This window comes from Gorilla gorilla, chromosome 2, assembly GCF_029281585.2.
Source record: "Gorilla gorilla gorilla isolate KB3781 chromosome 2, NHGRI_mGorGor1-v2.1_pri, whole genome shotgun sequence".
NCBI lineage: Eukaryota > Metazoa > Chordata > Mammalia > Primates > Hominidae > Gorilla > Gorilla gorilla.
Genome location: NC_086017.1, coordinates 18,853,420 through 18,866,262, shown reverse-complemented (window position 1 = coordinate 18,866,262; position 12,843 = coordinate 18,853,420). Strand labels below are relative to the sequence as shown.

The 12,843-nt window shown below is 46.3% G+C and overlaps 1 protein-coding gene across 5 annotated transcripts in view; it reads left to right on the top strand.

Annotated features, from left to right (window-relative positions):
• SRGAP3 (SLIT-ROBO Rho GTPase activating protein 3) overlaps positions 1-12,843 on the top strand; it is a 382,885-nt gene that overhangs the window by 330,656 nt on the left and 39,386 nt on the right. For 3 of the 5 annotated variants that reach the window (XM_063703587.1, XM_019023743.3, XM_004033539.5), the window contains 2 exons: positions 4,950-5,010; positions 6,607-6,684. In XM_063703587.1, coding sequence (XP_063559657.1) covers positions 4,950-5,010; positions 6,607-6,684 — 139 coding nt within the window. Of the gene's footprint in view, positions 1-3,813; positions 3,845-4,949; positions 5,011-6,606; positions 6,685-12,843 lie in introns of all 5 variants that reach the window. The other 2 variants (XM_063703588.1, XM_004033540.5) reach the window with 1 other exon arrangement.

Genomic DNA, 12,843 nt, shown 5'->3' with positions numbered 1-12,843 from the left:
AAGAAGATGGAGAAGCGAAGAGCCGCAGCTGGGGAGATACTTGAGGAAGGGGAGAAGCACTCTTAACATTACTTAGAGGAAGCAGGGAAGTCCCTGCAACTGATTTGAGAGCCTACTACCTTCTAATGAAGACACTGTCTTCAGAGAAGATGATAGATATCAATCAGGAGAAAAAACAAAGGCTCTTGGGCTTTGCCAATGATTTGGGGGTTTTGGAGGCTGCCCGTGCTCCAGCTCTCTACTTGTGATCCTCAGACAGGGTCCAGCAGAAGACTTGCAGGACAGCAAAAGACTGGATATATGAGTTTGGCCTTAGGCAGGGGAGGGGGTAAGCAGGACCAGCCTGGGTCCCAGGACTGTCTCTGCCTGTGGGCTGAGTTCTGGGGAAGGGAGAGTGGGGAAAAGGGCAAGTGGAAGACCAGGGCCCAAGTTGGGACTGCCCAGGGTCGAAGGATGTCAAGGGCTGCTGTAGGATGCCTAAGAAGACCAAAGCGTAGAGGATTCCCAAAAGGAAGGGCCCACGGATGCATCAGGAAGGAAGATCAGGAGGTGACCCAGAGGGAGTGGTTTATTGGGTCATGGGAGGGCAGGGCTGTACCAAAGGAATCCTCTGTCTCCATCCTCCCTCCTCTCTCCTCCAAGACTTTCTTCTTTCACCCTTGCCCACAAAAGAGCCATGGTCCATGGCCAAGAAGGGGCTAGTTCCTCTCCCTTCCCTCAAGGAGTCAGTAGTGGAGCTTGGGAGATTTTAAACACAAAAGGCAGAAAGTGGAAGGTGATTTAGGATGAGCACCTGGTGAGTTATCCCCACAGAAACAAGTTTAGGATAGGCGCAGTGGCTCACACTTGTAATCCTAGAACTTTGGGAGGCTGAGGTAGGAGGATGGCTTGAGCCTGGGAGGTCAAGGCTGCAGTGATCTACAGTCATGCCACTCCAGCCTCGGTGACAGAGCAAGATCCTGTCTCAAAAATAAACAACAACAAAAAAAGAAGTTCACAGCAAGAAGAGCTGTGAGCTCAAGCACAGTAGGCTTCTGGAGGGGCTTTGAAAGAAAGATGGGAATACAGAGGAGAATAAAAGGACAGAAGGAATTATTGAAAGGAGGAACAGAAGGAATGAAGGCTCAGAGACAGGGACATCCTCAGTTTGCTTAGGTCTTTGGAAATGGGTGATCAGTCAGGATACTTGGAAGGAATCAACTCTTATCTGACAGTACTTGACAAGTAGATATTCTGTTGAGTTAAGTATTTTCGTAATAGAGGGGTCCTATATATAAGATGTGACTATAAATTTATCTGACTTTATTCCTTCTGACCAACACATCATAACCTAGTCAACCACATGAGTGTTTGCCCCTTTGAGACAGTCACCTTGGGAAGCCACCTTCTTACCTGAATGTGTTGGCATTGCTGCAGCTGCTTTGGTCAATCTTCTTTGAGCCTGGAGCATGGCCTTTACCAGTGGGGCCAAGACTATGTATTCAAATGGACACCTTGTCTTTGGAATAGAAAGCTCCGTTTGAAGCTGAGCTTTGCGATGCCATTGGAGGTGCAAAATGGCAAGAGGAATATGCTACAGTGGGGCTGTTCCACTGGCTCTGAAAAGAGCACCCTAGCAGCGACAGCCCAGAGCACTTGAGCAGTGGCAGCACTGTTGGAATAAGTGCATCACCTCCTAAGGGGAAAAGTTGGAGGAATAATACTCATTTGACTGGGAAAAAAGGTGTGTTTGTTAAATACTATTTCATTCATTCATTCATTCATTCATTCATTCATTCATTTATTCATTTATTGAGGCAGTCTTGCTGTGTCGCCCAGGCTGGAGTACAGTGGCACAATCACGGCTCACTGCAGCCTTGACCTCTTGGGCTCAAGTGATCCTCCCACCTCAGCCTCCCGAGTAGCTGGGGCTACACGCATGCACCACCATGCTTGGCTAATTAAAAAATAATTTTTTTTTTTTTCTGTAGAGACATGATCTTACCATGTTGCTCAGGCTGGTCTTGAACTCCTGGGCCCAAGGGATCCTTCCCAAGGGCCTCCCAAAGTCCTGGGATTACAGGCATGCGCCACTGCACCTGGCCTTACTATTGCGTTGCTTTATAGTCACACTGTACTCATCACATACCATCAGCACAGTTCAATAAACTCATACTGTGCACCTACTATGAGCTAAGTGGTCAATGTTTTACAGCACAGTTTTACTGTGAAAGATTATTAACTTTCAGAGAATGAAAAGGCAGTGTAATGTATTCAATCCTTCAACTATTGAGAATGGAATTTAATTTTCTATTATAATTCACATGCCTTCTGAAAGAACATTGAACTAAGAGTCCCCAGCTTTGAAAAACCAACCTGTGAAAAGTTTTTTTAATGAAATAACATCACTGGGACTTCACAGTTATGATGGTTTAGAGGGACAAGGAAGCATCCCCTGGGTTAATAATCATAAGTAAATGTTGCTGGAGTTTGTTTTATACGTTTCTTGGACCCTACCTGAATAAACAAACCCCTTTCAAAATCCTTGATGTTTTTTCCTCCTCCTCTCAGACAAAAGGAGAACTCATTTTTATAAGAGCCAATTTTGAAGCCCAGGAGGTTCACCTCTGGGACAAGGGGAGAATCCTCATCTTGTTTCTGTAAAATAAGCATGACAATTACCTACTTCATGAGTTTGTGAGGAAGATTAAATGAGCCAATATATGTTATGTTTCTAGAGCACTGGATGGCACATAATAAGCACTATGTATTACCTATGATTATTAGCATTAATGTTAGCATATTGCTCATACAGCCTGTTCGACCAGGCTGTTTGCTCAGTTCTGGGATTCTGGTAGATTTAGTCAGCATGTCAGGTAGCAGACAATTCCAGCTGTCGAGATGCTGAGAACTGGACAGATGACTCTAGCTAGAAGGCACACATCCTCCAGGAGCCTGGATGGGACAAGTGCTCACCCCAGAGTTGGACCTGCTGCACAGGAGGAAAGAGCCGATGGCGCACCCCTGAAAACGGGCATCATCAGTGGCTTTTAGTGAAAGTAAAGGCCCCAGTTCTGCCCCCAAGCTCATGAAGGCATTCTGACTCAACTTCCCTTTCTCCTCCAGGCCTTTCTCAGCTTTTGTATTCCTTAGTGCCAGTGTAAGGGTCAAGAGGGGAGGAAGGAGAGCAAAGCCAAGTGGATACCCAAGAAAAGCAACTTAGGGTGTATGGCAGGGAAACATGGGAAGCTGTTTGGAATTTGGCATCAGGTGGAAACCTATGGGCATCTATCCAGAGGGTACCTTGTAGACATGATCTTGTTAGAACTGAACTTTTTACCAAGAATGTTTCTTGAGCTGAATTCCAGAGACATTGTTCCAGTGGACATAAAGGTGTATTTCTCTCCTTTTTGTGGGCAGCTGGGCATAACTTATGGGGTCATAGGTAGGCTTTTGTCCATGGGTGCATAAACAGTCCCTTTTGTTGAAGAGAAGCTAGGTACAGGGATGGGAATGGGTCCAGTCCACACACTTGCTGCTTTTTCACAAGGACTGAAGGAGGCCCCCATGTCAGCTGGTGTCTGGGAGGGCAGCTAAGGCAGCCACATGGGAAGGCTGGCTGGGTGGCTTCCAGAAGTCCCATGAAGCTTCCAGGCTTGAGGGTGGCTCTCCCCACAGGCCGGCTGTTTGGCAGGCTCCCCAGGACCTTGGCTGGCTGCCATTGCATTTCGGCGTTCACGGACTCTGAAGGATCTGCTTACTCTAACTGATCTTATTCCTGCATAATCTTTTCTTTTTCTCCTGCTCTGCTGCCTGTTTATTTTTTGTTATCAGAGGAAGAAGAAATGCTCGAACCAGGAACCAGGTATTTACTAGAAAGGCCCGTTAGCCCCATTCACCGCGATGGAAACTGTCTTTAGTGCTGACTTCCAGAACAGAGCCCACCTTGCCTGTTGCTGATGGGTCCATATTCTTGTCCTGTCCCTGGGCACAGTCAATCAAGGAAAGAATTCACAGGTGGGGTGTGGAGGAGCCAAGAACATATCCAAATCCATGCTGTCTTCACACGAGCATATTACATGTGCCTCATGGTTTACTCACATTGTGAGGAGGCTAGGCCTTTGATTTGGCCCCTTTTAAAGAAAGTTTAAAAGAATTTGATGCTCTTTAAGTGACCTGGAATAACAGAGAGGTCAACAAATAATGGAATCCAAAAGAAAATGTCTCCCCTCCGCCATAATCATTTGTGGCTGTAGACCAGTCTAGGAAGATGTCATTGAAAATACATTCACATCCCAGGTGCCTGTGTTGAAAATTGCATCTTTTTCAGCCTTTTAGAGTAAGGTTGGCCCCTGGATGGCCAATGGCTGACATCGGCTGCCTCTAGAGCTTTTCCCTGTGACATGTTTACTGTTAAATGCAGTAAGCATCTGGGTGTTTACTTGTGACTTCATGAGTAGAACTGGTCTTCTTTTCTTAGAGCTCAAAATTTCCACCGGGGGCCAGCCTTGCTTCTCCCCTGGTGTGCCCTTAATTCTGACATCAGGTACTGCAGTAATAGGATGAGGACTTGGTCCTTGAGCACTGAGAAAATAGTGTTGAGTTGGGACAAAATGGAGGGGGAGGCAGAGAACTCTTCAAGGCCAGACTCCAGCACCCCCCCTGAGGTGGTTCCCTCTGCACTGCCCAAGTGGGCCTGCCAGGCCTCCTGAGCCCAGGTTCCTTTCCAGTTGGGTAAGAAGAAGAGCATTTCTTTAAAATAATCATAGCTATGCCTTTTTGTGCACACAGCTGAAGACTCTCTATTGTAACTGTCCATGGAGACTTTAGGATTAGCAGTTCCTTGCTTGTTTTCCTACTAATCTGATGGTACTAATATTCTGGCTTGAGTCTGTAATCAGTGTTTGCAATGTCTTTTTCCTGTGGTGGTTGTCAAGCCCCATAAAACTCACAATTTTTCTTTTCTCAAGGATTCAGGACAAGCTATACCGCTTGTAGTCGAGAGCTGCATCCGTTACATCAATTTATATGGTAAGCTGGATCTTGGGCCAGTGTTTTCAGCAGTCTGCAGAACAGGTGCTAGGCTGTTCTGATAGGAAATGAGATTCTAATTTGTCCTGGAAGACTTCCCGTCACAGCTCTGCTTTGGAGGGGGAAAGTGCTGCACACAGCAGCTGCTCTTCTGAGTGCTACTTTTGAGCCTGTGTGTTGAGGGATGGAGATCATGGTGAGAGGATCCAAGACCTAGGAAAACTGGAGAGTAGAAAGGGCACGGACAAGAGAACTCAACCCTACAGCTCTGTGCTTTGAGCACTGAATGGAGTTTGCCAGTAAATCAGCTAATGCTACTAGATTATAAGCTCCATGAAGGTATTAGGTTGATGCCAAAGTAATTGTGGCTTTTGCTATTACTTTTGAATGGCAAAAACTGCAATTACTTTTGCACCAACCTGATAATGGTGTCTGGGATTTGTTAACCATGGTGTCACCAGAACATAACTGGTGCTTATCCACTCGTTCATTCCTCCAAAACTATATTTATTGAGTGCATAATAGGCACTGCTTTGGACAGTGGGAATACAGGCATGAACAAGACAGGTGCAATGCCTGCCCTGCATAGCTTACATTTCCAATGAAAAGGGCAAGGAAATTATCAAGTGGAAAAATAAATAATATCATTTGAGATAGTGCAAATGCCATGAAACTAATTTAAAGGGGATAGAGAATGGCTGGAAAGGAGAGGAGGTGCTTTGGCTAAGGTGGTGAGGAGAGATTTCTCCAAGGGGTTGATGTTTGAACTAAGTAATACCGAGTAGAAGCAGCCAGCTATGCAGTCCAGGTGGAGAGAATGGAGGATGGCGAGTGGAAAGGCCTAGCACGGGGAGGAAGGTCAGTGTGGCTGGGTGGTAAGGAGCCAGGAAGATGGGATCAGAGATTTGGGTGGCAGAAGTTCAATATTGTTTAATTAAAGAGATGAAGAAGCATTTATTGAGGATATACTATATACAAACCAAACTTTGACCGAAGCCTGCCTTTTGAGAGTAAATACTTCCTAAATTATAATGTGGAAAATTGTTTTATATAGAAAAACAGAGATAGGGAAAGGATCACAGGCTCCCCCATTAATTCTCATTAAGATGAAACAGACCTTTTAATTCCTTAAGTTGTACAGGCTGCTGTTATGTCATTACTGTCATGTCATGTATAAGGGTATCCTCTTTGTTAAGGCCTTGTAGACACATGTAAAAAAAAGGGATAGTTTTACTTTAATGATTTAACCTCTCCCAAGTCCCAGCCAGAATGTACACTGGAGTCTAGCTCTTCTTGAAGGCAGAACATGTCTGTGTACAGGGAAGGAAAGGTATTGATACAAACTTCTTGAGGCATTTTCCTTTAAGCTCAAACAGAAGATCACAAGTGTATGAAGCAGATGTGTCCAAGGATTTTGGCCAGCTGTACTTTACCGAGAAGGCCATTTCTGGAGACATTCATAGGGAATGACTCTGTTATAAAGGATGGGGGGAGAAAGGGACAAGCAATGGGGAGAGTCACTGATATTCCCAGTAGTCTAATGAACTCAAGGTCTCGTGGATTTACTATTTGTTTTTCTGTATGTTTCTCTTTTAGGACTCCAGCAGCAGGGGATCTTCAGAGTGCCAGGATCTCAGGTGGAAGTCAATGACATCAAAAATTCCTTTGAGAGAGGTGGGTGCAGAGCGACCATCTTAGGCTTGTGGCCAGGGGAAGCCAGGGTGAATATTCACGTGTGTCTCAGAGCCAGTAGTGTGCAGAAGCCGGCCTGCAGTGGTTTGCAGGAGCTGATTTTGCACATCTCTTCCCAACTTCACATGCAGTGCCTTTGTCCTGGTACTTGGAATAAGCCGTGGCTGGCATGTTTACACCACAGAAATTGGCAAACACTAAGTTCTAATTGTTTCCTGCCAAAGAGTTAACTGTTCAACATTTACCTACCACCAGCACCAGCACCAGCACCACTATTACTACTACTACTACTACTGCTATTACTACTATTACTGCTTTTGGGTGCTTTCTCCAGTGGACTGCACAGTGGTTGCTGGGAAAGGGCACCTTGTAAAGAGCTCTGGAATATTCATGTGAATCTGTAAATGATGCTACATTTTAGAATTGGAAGAACATAGAAAATACTGAGTGGCTTTTAGGATATCCTAATTTTTAATTTTTTATGCAGTGTTTTTGGCAAGCCACATATTGGGGGGAAGAGATTATATACTCCCTCCACCCCTGGAGAGGTGACCTAGTTCCCATTCTGATTTAAACAAGGATATGAAAGCTTATTAGAAATGAGGTGGACCACTAGACCAGGACACATATGATACATTTGGTGTAGCCTCTCTGGGCCTCAGAATCCCTGATAGGAACAGATGGCCAGTGACAGTGTCCAAGCCAAGTAAGGACTCACTGGGTCAGGAAACACTCAATTCTTCTTACACCTCTGCCTTTGAATATTCAGTGCTTATCTCACTGCTGCACTGAAATGGAAAATCCATGCAGTTTCATTCGAGGAAATATTTTCAATCCTGCTCGCTGATTCTAGAACAAAACCTAGCATTAACAAGACCATAACCTCATCCCAGGGGAGGAAAGAAGAGTTGGAATATCAGTATCCCAAATAATATCTCTGCCTGCAGTTTTCCAATATTTGAAAAGGTCATGTCTCCGTAGTCCATCCCTTCTCAACTCTGATTTACTGCCTTCTTCTCTGAGTGGTTCTGGTGCTGAAGACCCCAACCCCATACCCCTTTACTTGCAGTACATAACATCCCAAAAGGTATGGTTTACCCCTGTTGGCTGTACTCTGAGCAGACCTCTCTGTGTGTTTCTACCCGTAGAATTCTTCCTACTTATTACCTAGCTCCCCTCCCACCCCAAAGGAGCTGCCTCTTGAGCAAATTCTCTGCCTCTTAGTCATCTCCTTTCCATCCTGCGGAGGAGGAAGCATTCTGCAGTCCCAAGCAGTACTGCCACGGCCACCAGGCACAGACCCTCTGTGGATGTAGGTGCTCTGGCTTGGAACCATCTGTAGATAATGAGATTTGGCTGCATGTCATGCTCAATGGCCTTCTGGGGTCTAGGAGAGCTTCGTTTCTGGAGCCTACTCAAGGATCTCGGGTGCTTAGAACCAGGGAGCCCCAGGACCTCCTTGCTCCAAACTCCTACTCAGTCATGTATTCATTCACTAAACAAGCATGCACTGAGCCCTATACCATACAAGGTAATGGACAAGGGCCTGGAAATGCAATATGAACAAAACACAGTCACTACTCGTGGGGGAGCCAGTTTAGTCAACAGCCAGTATAATCAGTGCAATGATGGAGTAGGCACTGGGGAGCATAGGAGGCCCTAGCCCAGCCTGGATGGAGTGGGGAGGAACAGCAAAGCCAGGGAAGGCTTCCTTGGGAAAAAATGCCTAAGCTGAGGCTTGAAGAGTAAGAGCCAGGGGAAACAGGGGCAAAGAAAGGGCATTCCAAGCCAAGAGAACAGCATGTGCAAAGGTCAGAAAGCAAGAGGTCTCTCCCATCTGCGTCCGTGATGCAAGTATCATTTGTCATTGCTCTGAGCCTCTCTTGGCAGCACTGGACAGTTCAACCCATAATGTTGTTTCTTCATTTTCCCCAGCTCCTTACATCCCTGCTGCCTTGTCTTCATTTACAATGAACAGAACCATAGCCTGGAACCTTTGCTGGTTGCCTCCTCCTGGGCTCATCCCATTATACAGAATGCCTTGTCACCCTGCCTTGAATCTCATGGGCAAACTCACTGCATGGTGCCTCCAGCCTGGCAACCACTTTGCCTGGCATTTCCCTGCCTCTCCATATTCTGTATGTAACCTTGTTGCCACGGGCAACCCCACCCTTTCCCTACTCTGGTAGCACTGCTTTTTACCTTCTTGAACGTGATTTTCTAAGGTCAGCACCTCCTGTCACTTGCTTTGGTGCTTTGCAGGGGTGATGTGCAATTTAAAAGAATTCTCTGCTCCTAACAAGCCTTGGATTGCCTCGGGCAGAGCCCAGCTGGGCAGAGAATGTCTGAACTAAATCTCAGCTGCAAAAAATATTTTTTCCTTTTTCTTTTCCTCACGGATGCAGTTGGCCTCACTCCCTCTTCCCATCGTTCCAAAACGAATCTCATTCTCTCGCCAGCCTGGTCCTTCTGCTCCACCTGAGTCGACAATGAAGCATGCTTTCTTCTGAAAGAATTGTTCTAGTATGTCTCTTTTATAAAAATCCTTTCCTGGATTTTCTGGGTTGGCCGCTACCAGATTTCTCACTTATTCTTTTCTGTTCCTTGATATTCACCAAGCATATGCCCCGGGTTTGGCTCCTAACCTGGCTGACACTCAGGGCCGCCTCCTCCCACCCCTCCCCAGACTAAGGTCTTCCCTCTTCCTGGCCCTCAGCCTGCTTATCTCTGTGTTTCCCTGGCGACGGGGTGGCCCAAACCTGGGCCCAGCTCAATATTTCTCTTCTCGCCCACTCTTCACATCCCACATGGTTTAACTCGTGACTAAATTTCCTCTCCAAACCAGTATGCCATGTTTTTCCTTTCTTCCTGTATTTTATTTATTTATTTATTTAGTTGGGATGGAGTCTCGCTCTGTCACCAGGCTGGAGTGCGGTGGCGGAATCTCGGCTCACTGCAACCTCCGCCTCCCAGGTTCAAGTGATTCTCCTGCCTCAGCCTCCTGAGTAGCTGGGACTACAGGCGTGCGCCACCTCGCCCGGCTAATTTTTTACATTTTTGGTAGAGACAGGGTTTCACCATGTTGGTCAGGATGGTCTCCATCTCCTGACCTCGTGATCCACCCGCCTCAGCCTCCGAAAGTGCTGGGATTATAGTCATGAGCCACTGCGCCTGGCCAGTTTATTTAGTTTTTGAGACAGGGTCTCTGCCTCCCCCGGTTCAGGTGATCCTCCCACTTCAGCACCCTTCCATCCACCAAGTAGCTGGGATTACAGGTGTGTGCCATCATGCCTGGCTAATTTTTGTATTTTCTGTAGAGATGGGCTTTCGCCATTGAACTCCTGGGCTCAAAGCGACGCACCCGCCTCAACCTCCAGAATTGCTGGGATTCCAGGCGTGAGCCACTGCCCCCAGCCTTTTCCTTTTATTTTTAAAATTTAAATCCTCTAATTCCTGCAGGGTGCCCATTCTTCACCAGTTGTTAAAAGGGATTTGGGTCTTGTTCTTCCTTGGCTCTGTTTTTCCCTTCTCCTGAGTAGAGGTCTTCCCAGAGTTCCTTGCTTAAGGCTGTTGAAAGGAGCATGGTTTTCTTTTCCTTAAGCTCCTGAAAAGTGATAACATGTTGGAAATCCACTCCTGGCTTATTATTCCTAAATCTACTTTTTTTTTCCTTCTCATATGAGTCAACCAGAGTTTTAGTTGGAATTCTTTTTGTTGTTGTCGTCAGTAAATCTTAAACTCACTGCTCAAGTTTTGAGCTCTCCCTATAAATCTTCTGGCAAAATGAAGGAGAGAGAAAAAAAAAAACACACATCATGAAAAGGCAAGAATTAGCTACTGAGCTGTGGAGTGAGCTGTGGTTTTCTCTTGTCTCCCAGAGGGTCCCCCGCAAACCTCTCTAGGTGCCCTCTTTGTATGCTCAGATGGGAGTGCTGAGGTCTCTCCTCATGTGGAGGGGGTGCCTTGCGAAGGAGGCAATGGCTCTCTCCCGCTGTGCAGATCTACGCAGGGTTTGGATGTGGGGCTAAAGCCATGCCATGTAGGCTCTAGCACACTCTTGACTTTGGATCTGCCCCTTCTGAGATCTGTGTCCTGCCTCGAGAAGAGGGATGGAACCTGGAGATGCTGGGCGGGGTTGTCATGTCGAGGGGCTTGAGGACCTGTGGCCAGAGAGAACTGCCCTCATGAGAGAGACTGACTCCAAGCTTCCAGCAGCAGGTCTGACAGAGCCTTTAAGCACACACTGTGTGCTCAGTCTCTGCCCTGGGCACAGCCCTGTCTTAAAGCCTTTGGCAACGCCCAGGTGATCTGGGTAAAAGTAAGCTCCAGGCAGGGCAATTCAGTAACAATGCCACCTCCCCAGGACATTAGCTAGCCAAGTGTGGACATGTCTTTCCTTCAGATTTGCCTGGAATGTTAGCTCTAATTCTCCTCCTGGAGAAAGCCGTCATTCACAGGAACCATCCAGCTCGTCTCCAGCTCTGGGATTCCATTCTCAGAGCCAAAACTGAGTAGCTTGCAGAGAGCCAAAGTCCTGGGCTAATTGAAAAGAATGTTTGGGCAGTTCAATTTATGGACTGAGAGCCTTGCAGGAGGAATGGCAAGAACTAATGGCGTGTGTGTGTGTATGTGTGCGTATGTAAAGTCAATATGTGAATCATGCTTAACAACGGGAACTAGTACTAGGTAACATGGAGGAAAATATCCTTGTGTTTTTGAATTATGAGACCACAGGAATGATGTGTGGAGCTAATAGGGAAACAGCTTAATATGGTACAGTTTTTGAATTCCTTAGGCTGCTACAGGGATAGAGAGGGAGGCTGAGGAGGTAAGGCTTGGACATCCCCCACCCCAGTTCAACTAAGACAGCCTTGTTCTATAAGTTGGGATTTCATAGGAATTTTTTACTGAGAAAAAAAAAAAGGTTGAGATTCTACTGTAAAGGATGAAAGGAAGGAAGGAAGGAAAGTAGGTAAATATATACCTACCTACATAAGCAGGCATAGATGCAGACAGACAGATCAAAAAATCACAGGTAGAAGAAAGTGTATCTCTCAGGGATTATGAGACCTTGGAGCTGCCAGTATCTGTTGTTGACTTTGTGACTGTGGGCACATTGCTTCATCTGCCAGGGCCACAGCTCTCCCACAGGAGAGAACGGTGGTATTGGAACCATGTCTCCCTTAGTGACATACAATGCTGTTGTAAGGGTTAGGAGAGTTCGTATGTACAAATGTGCTTCTCACTTGAGAAGTGCTGTGTGAATACAGGTGATTGTTTTGGTGTGTTTATTTTCTCTCTTCCTTCCCTACAAAGAAGTCTTATGGAGGCAGCATTCTCACGTCCTCCAGTGGGAACATTTGAGAGACTGACCTATTCGATACCAGTATCTGGGCCACCATGCATGATTGTTCACGCTGGGCACTGCACAAGGCTGCCCAGCCAAGAGAACAGATGGGAACTGAACTCTGGCTCATGCTCTGTACACTGCAAGCCTTGGTGCAGGAAGGCAGGGGGACCGTTCTCTAATTCATACTGAAGCATGTTGGGACTAGGGAGGCTCTGGCAGTGACATGTATTCACTTTCCGCAGAAGCAGAGTAAAGAGATCCAAGGATGAGTTTCCAGTTCTGCTTTTCATTGCTTGCCAGCCCTAGAGGTGCTCTTCGCTGTTCAGGAGGAGGAGCAGCCCATTGTGCGGATGTCTCTGAACATCAAAACAGCAGAAGGCTCGCTGCTGCCTTTCACTTCCCCCATGGAAATTCACAGTGGTGAACCTGCCCAGCAGCTCTGATTAAATTGAAAAGTGCTACTCCCCTGAGATACCATTTTCCCTTGTCCAACTGGCAAAAATTCAAAACACTGACGATATGCCAGGGGCAGGGCTGTGGAAAACAACATTCTTGAGATGGTGTTGCTGGTAGGAATATAAAATGGCATAGCCCCAGTGAAGAATTCGACTCTGTCTGAAAAAACTGCATATATGTCTACCCTATGACCCAGCCATCCCTCTTCTGGGAACTGATCACAGAGATCTGCCTCTATGCATACAAAAACACAAGAATATTCACTGTGGCAATATTTATAACAAAATAGTGGAAAGAAGTCAAATGTTGACCCCTGAGAGATTGATTGTATAAAT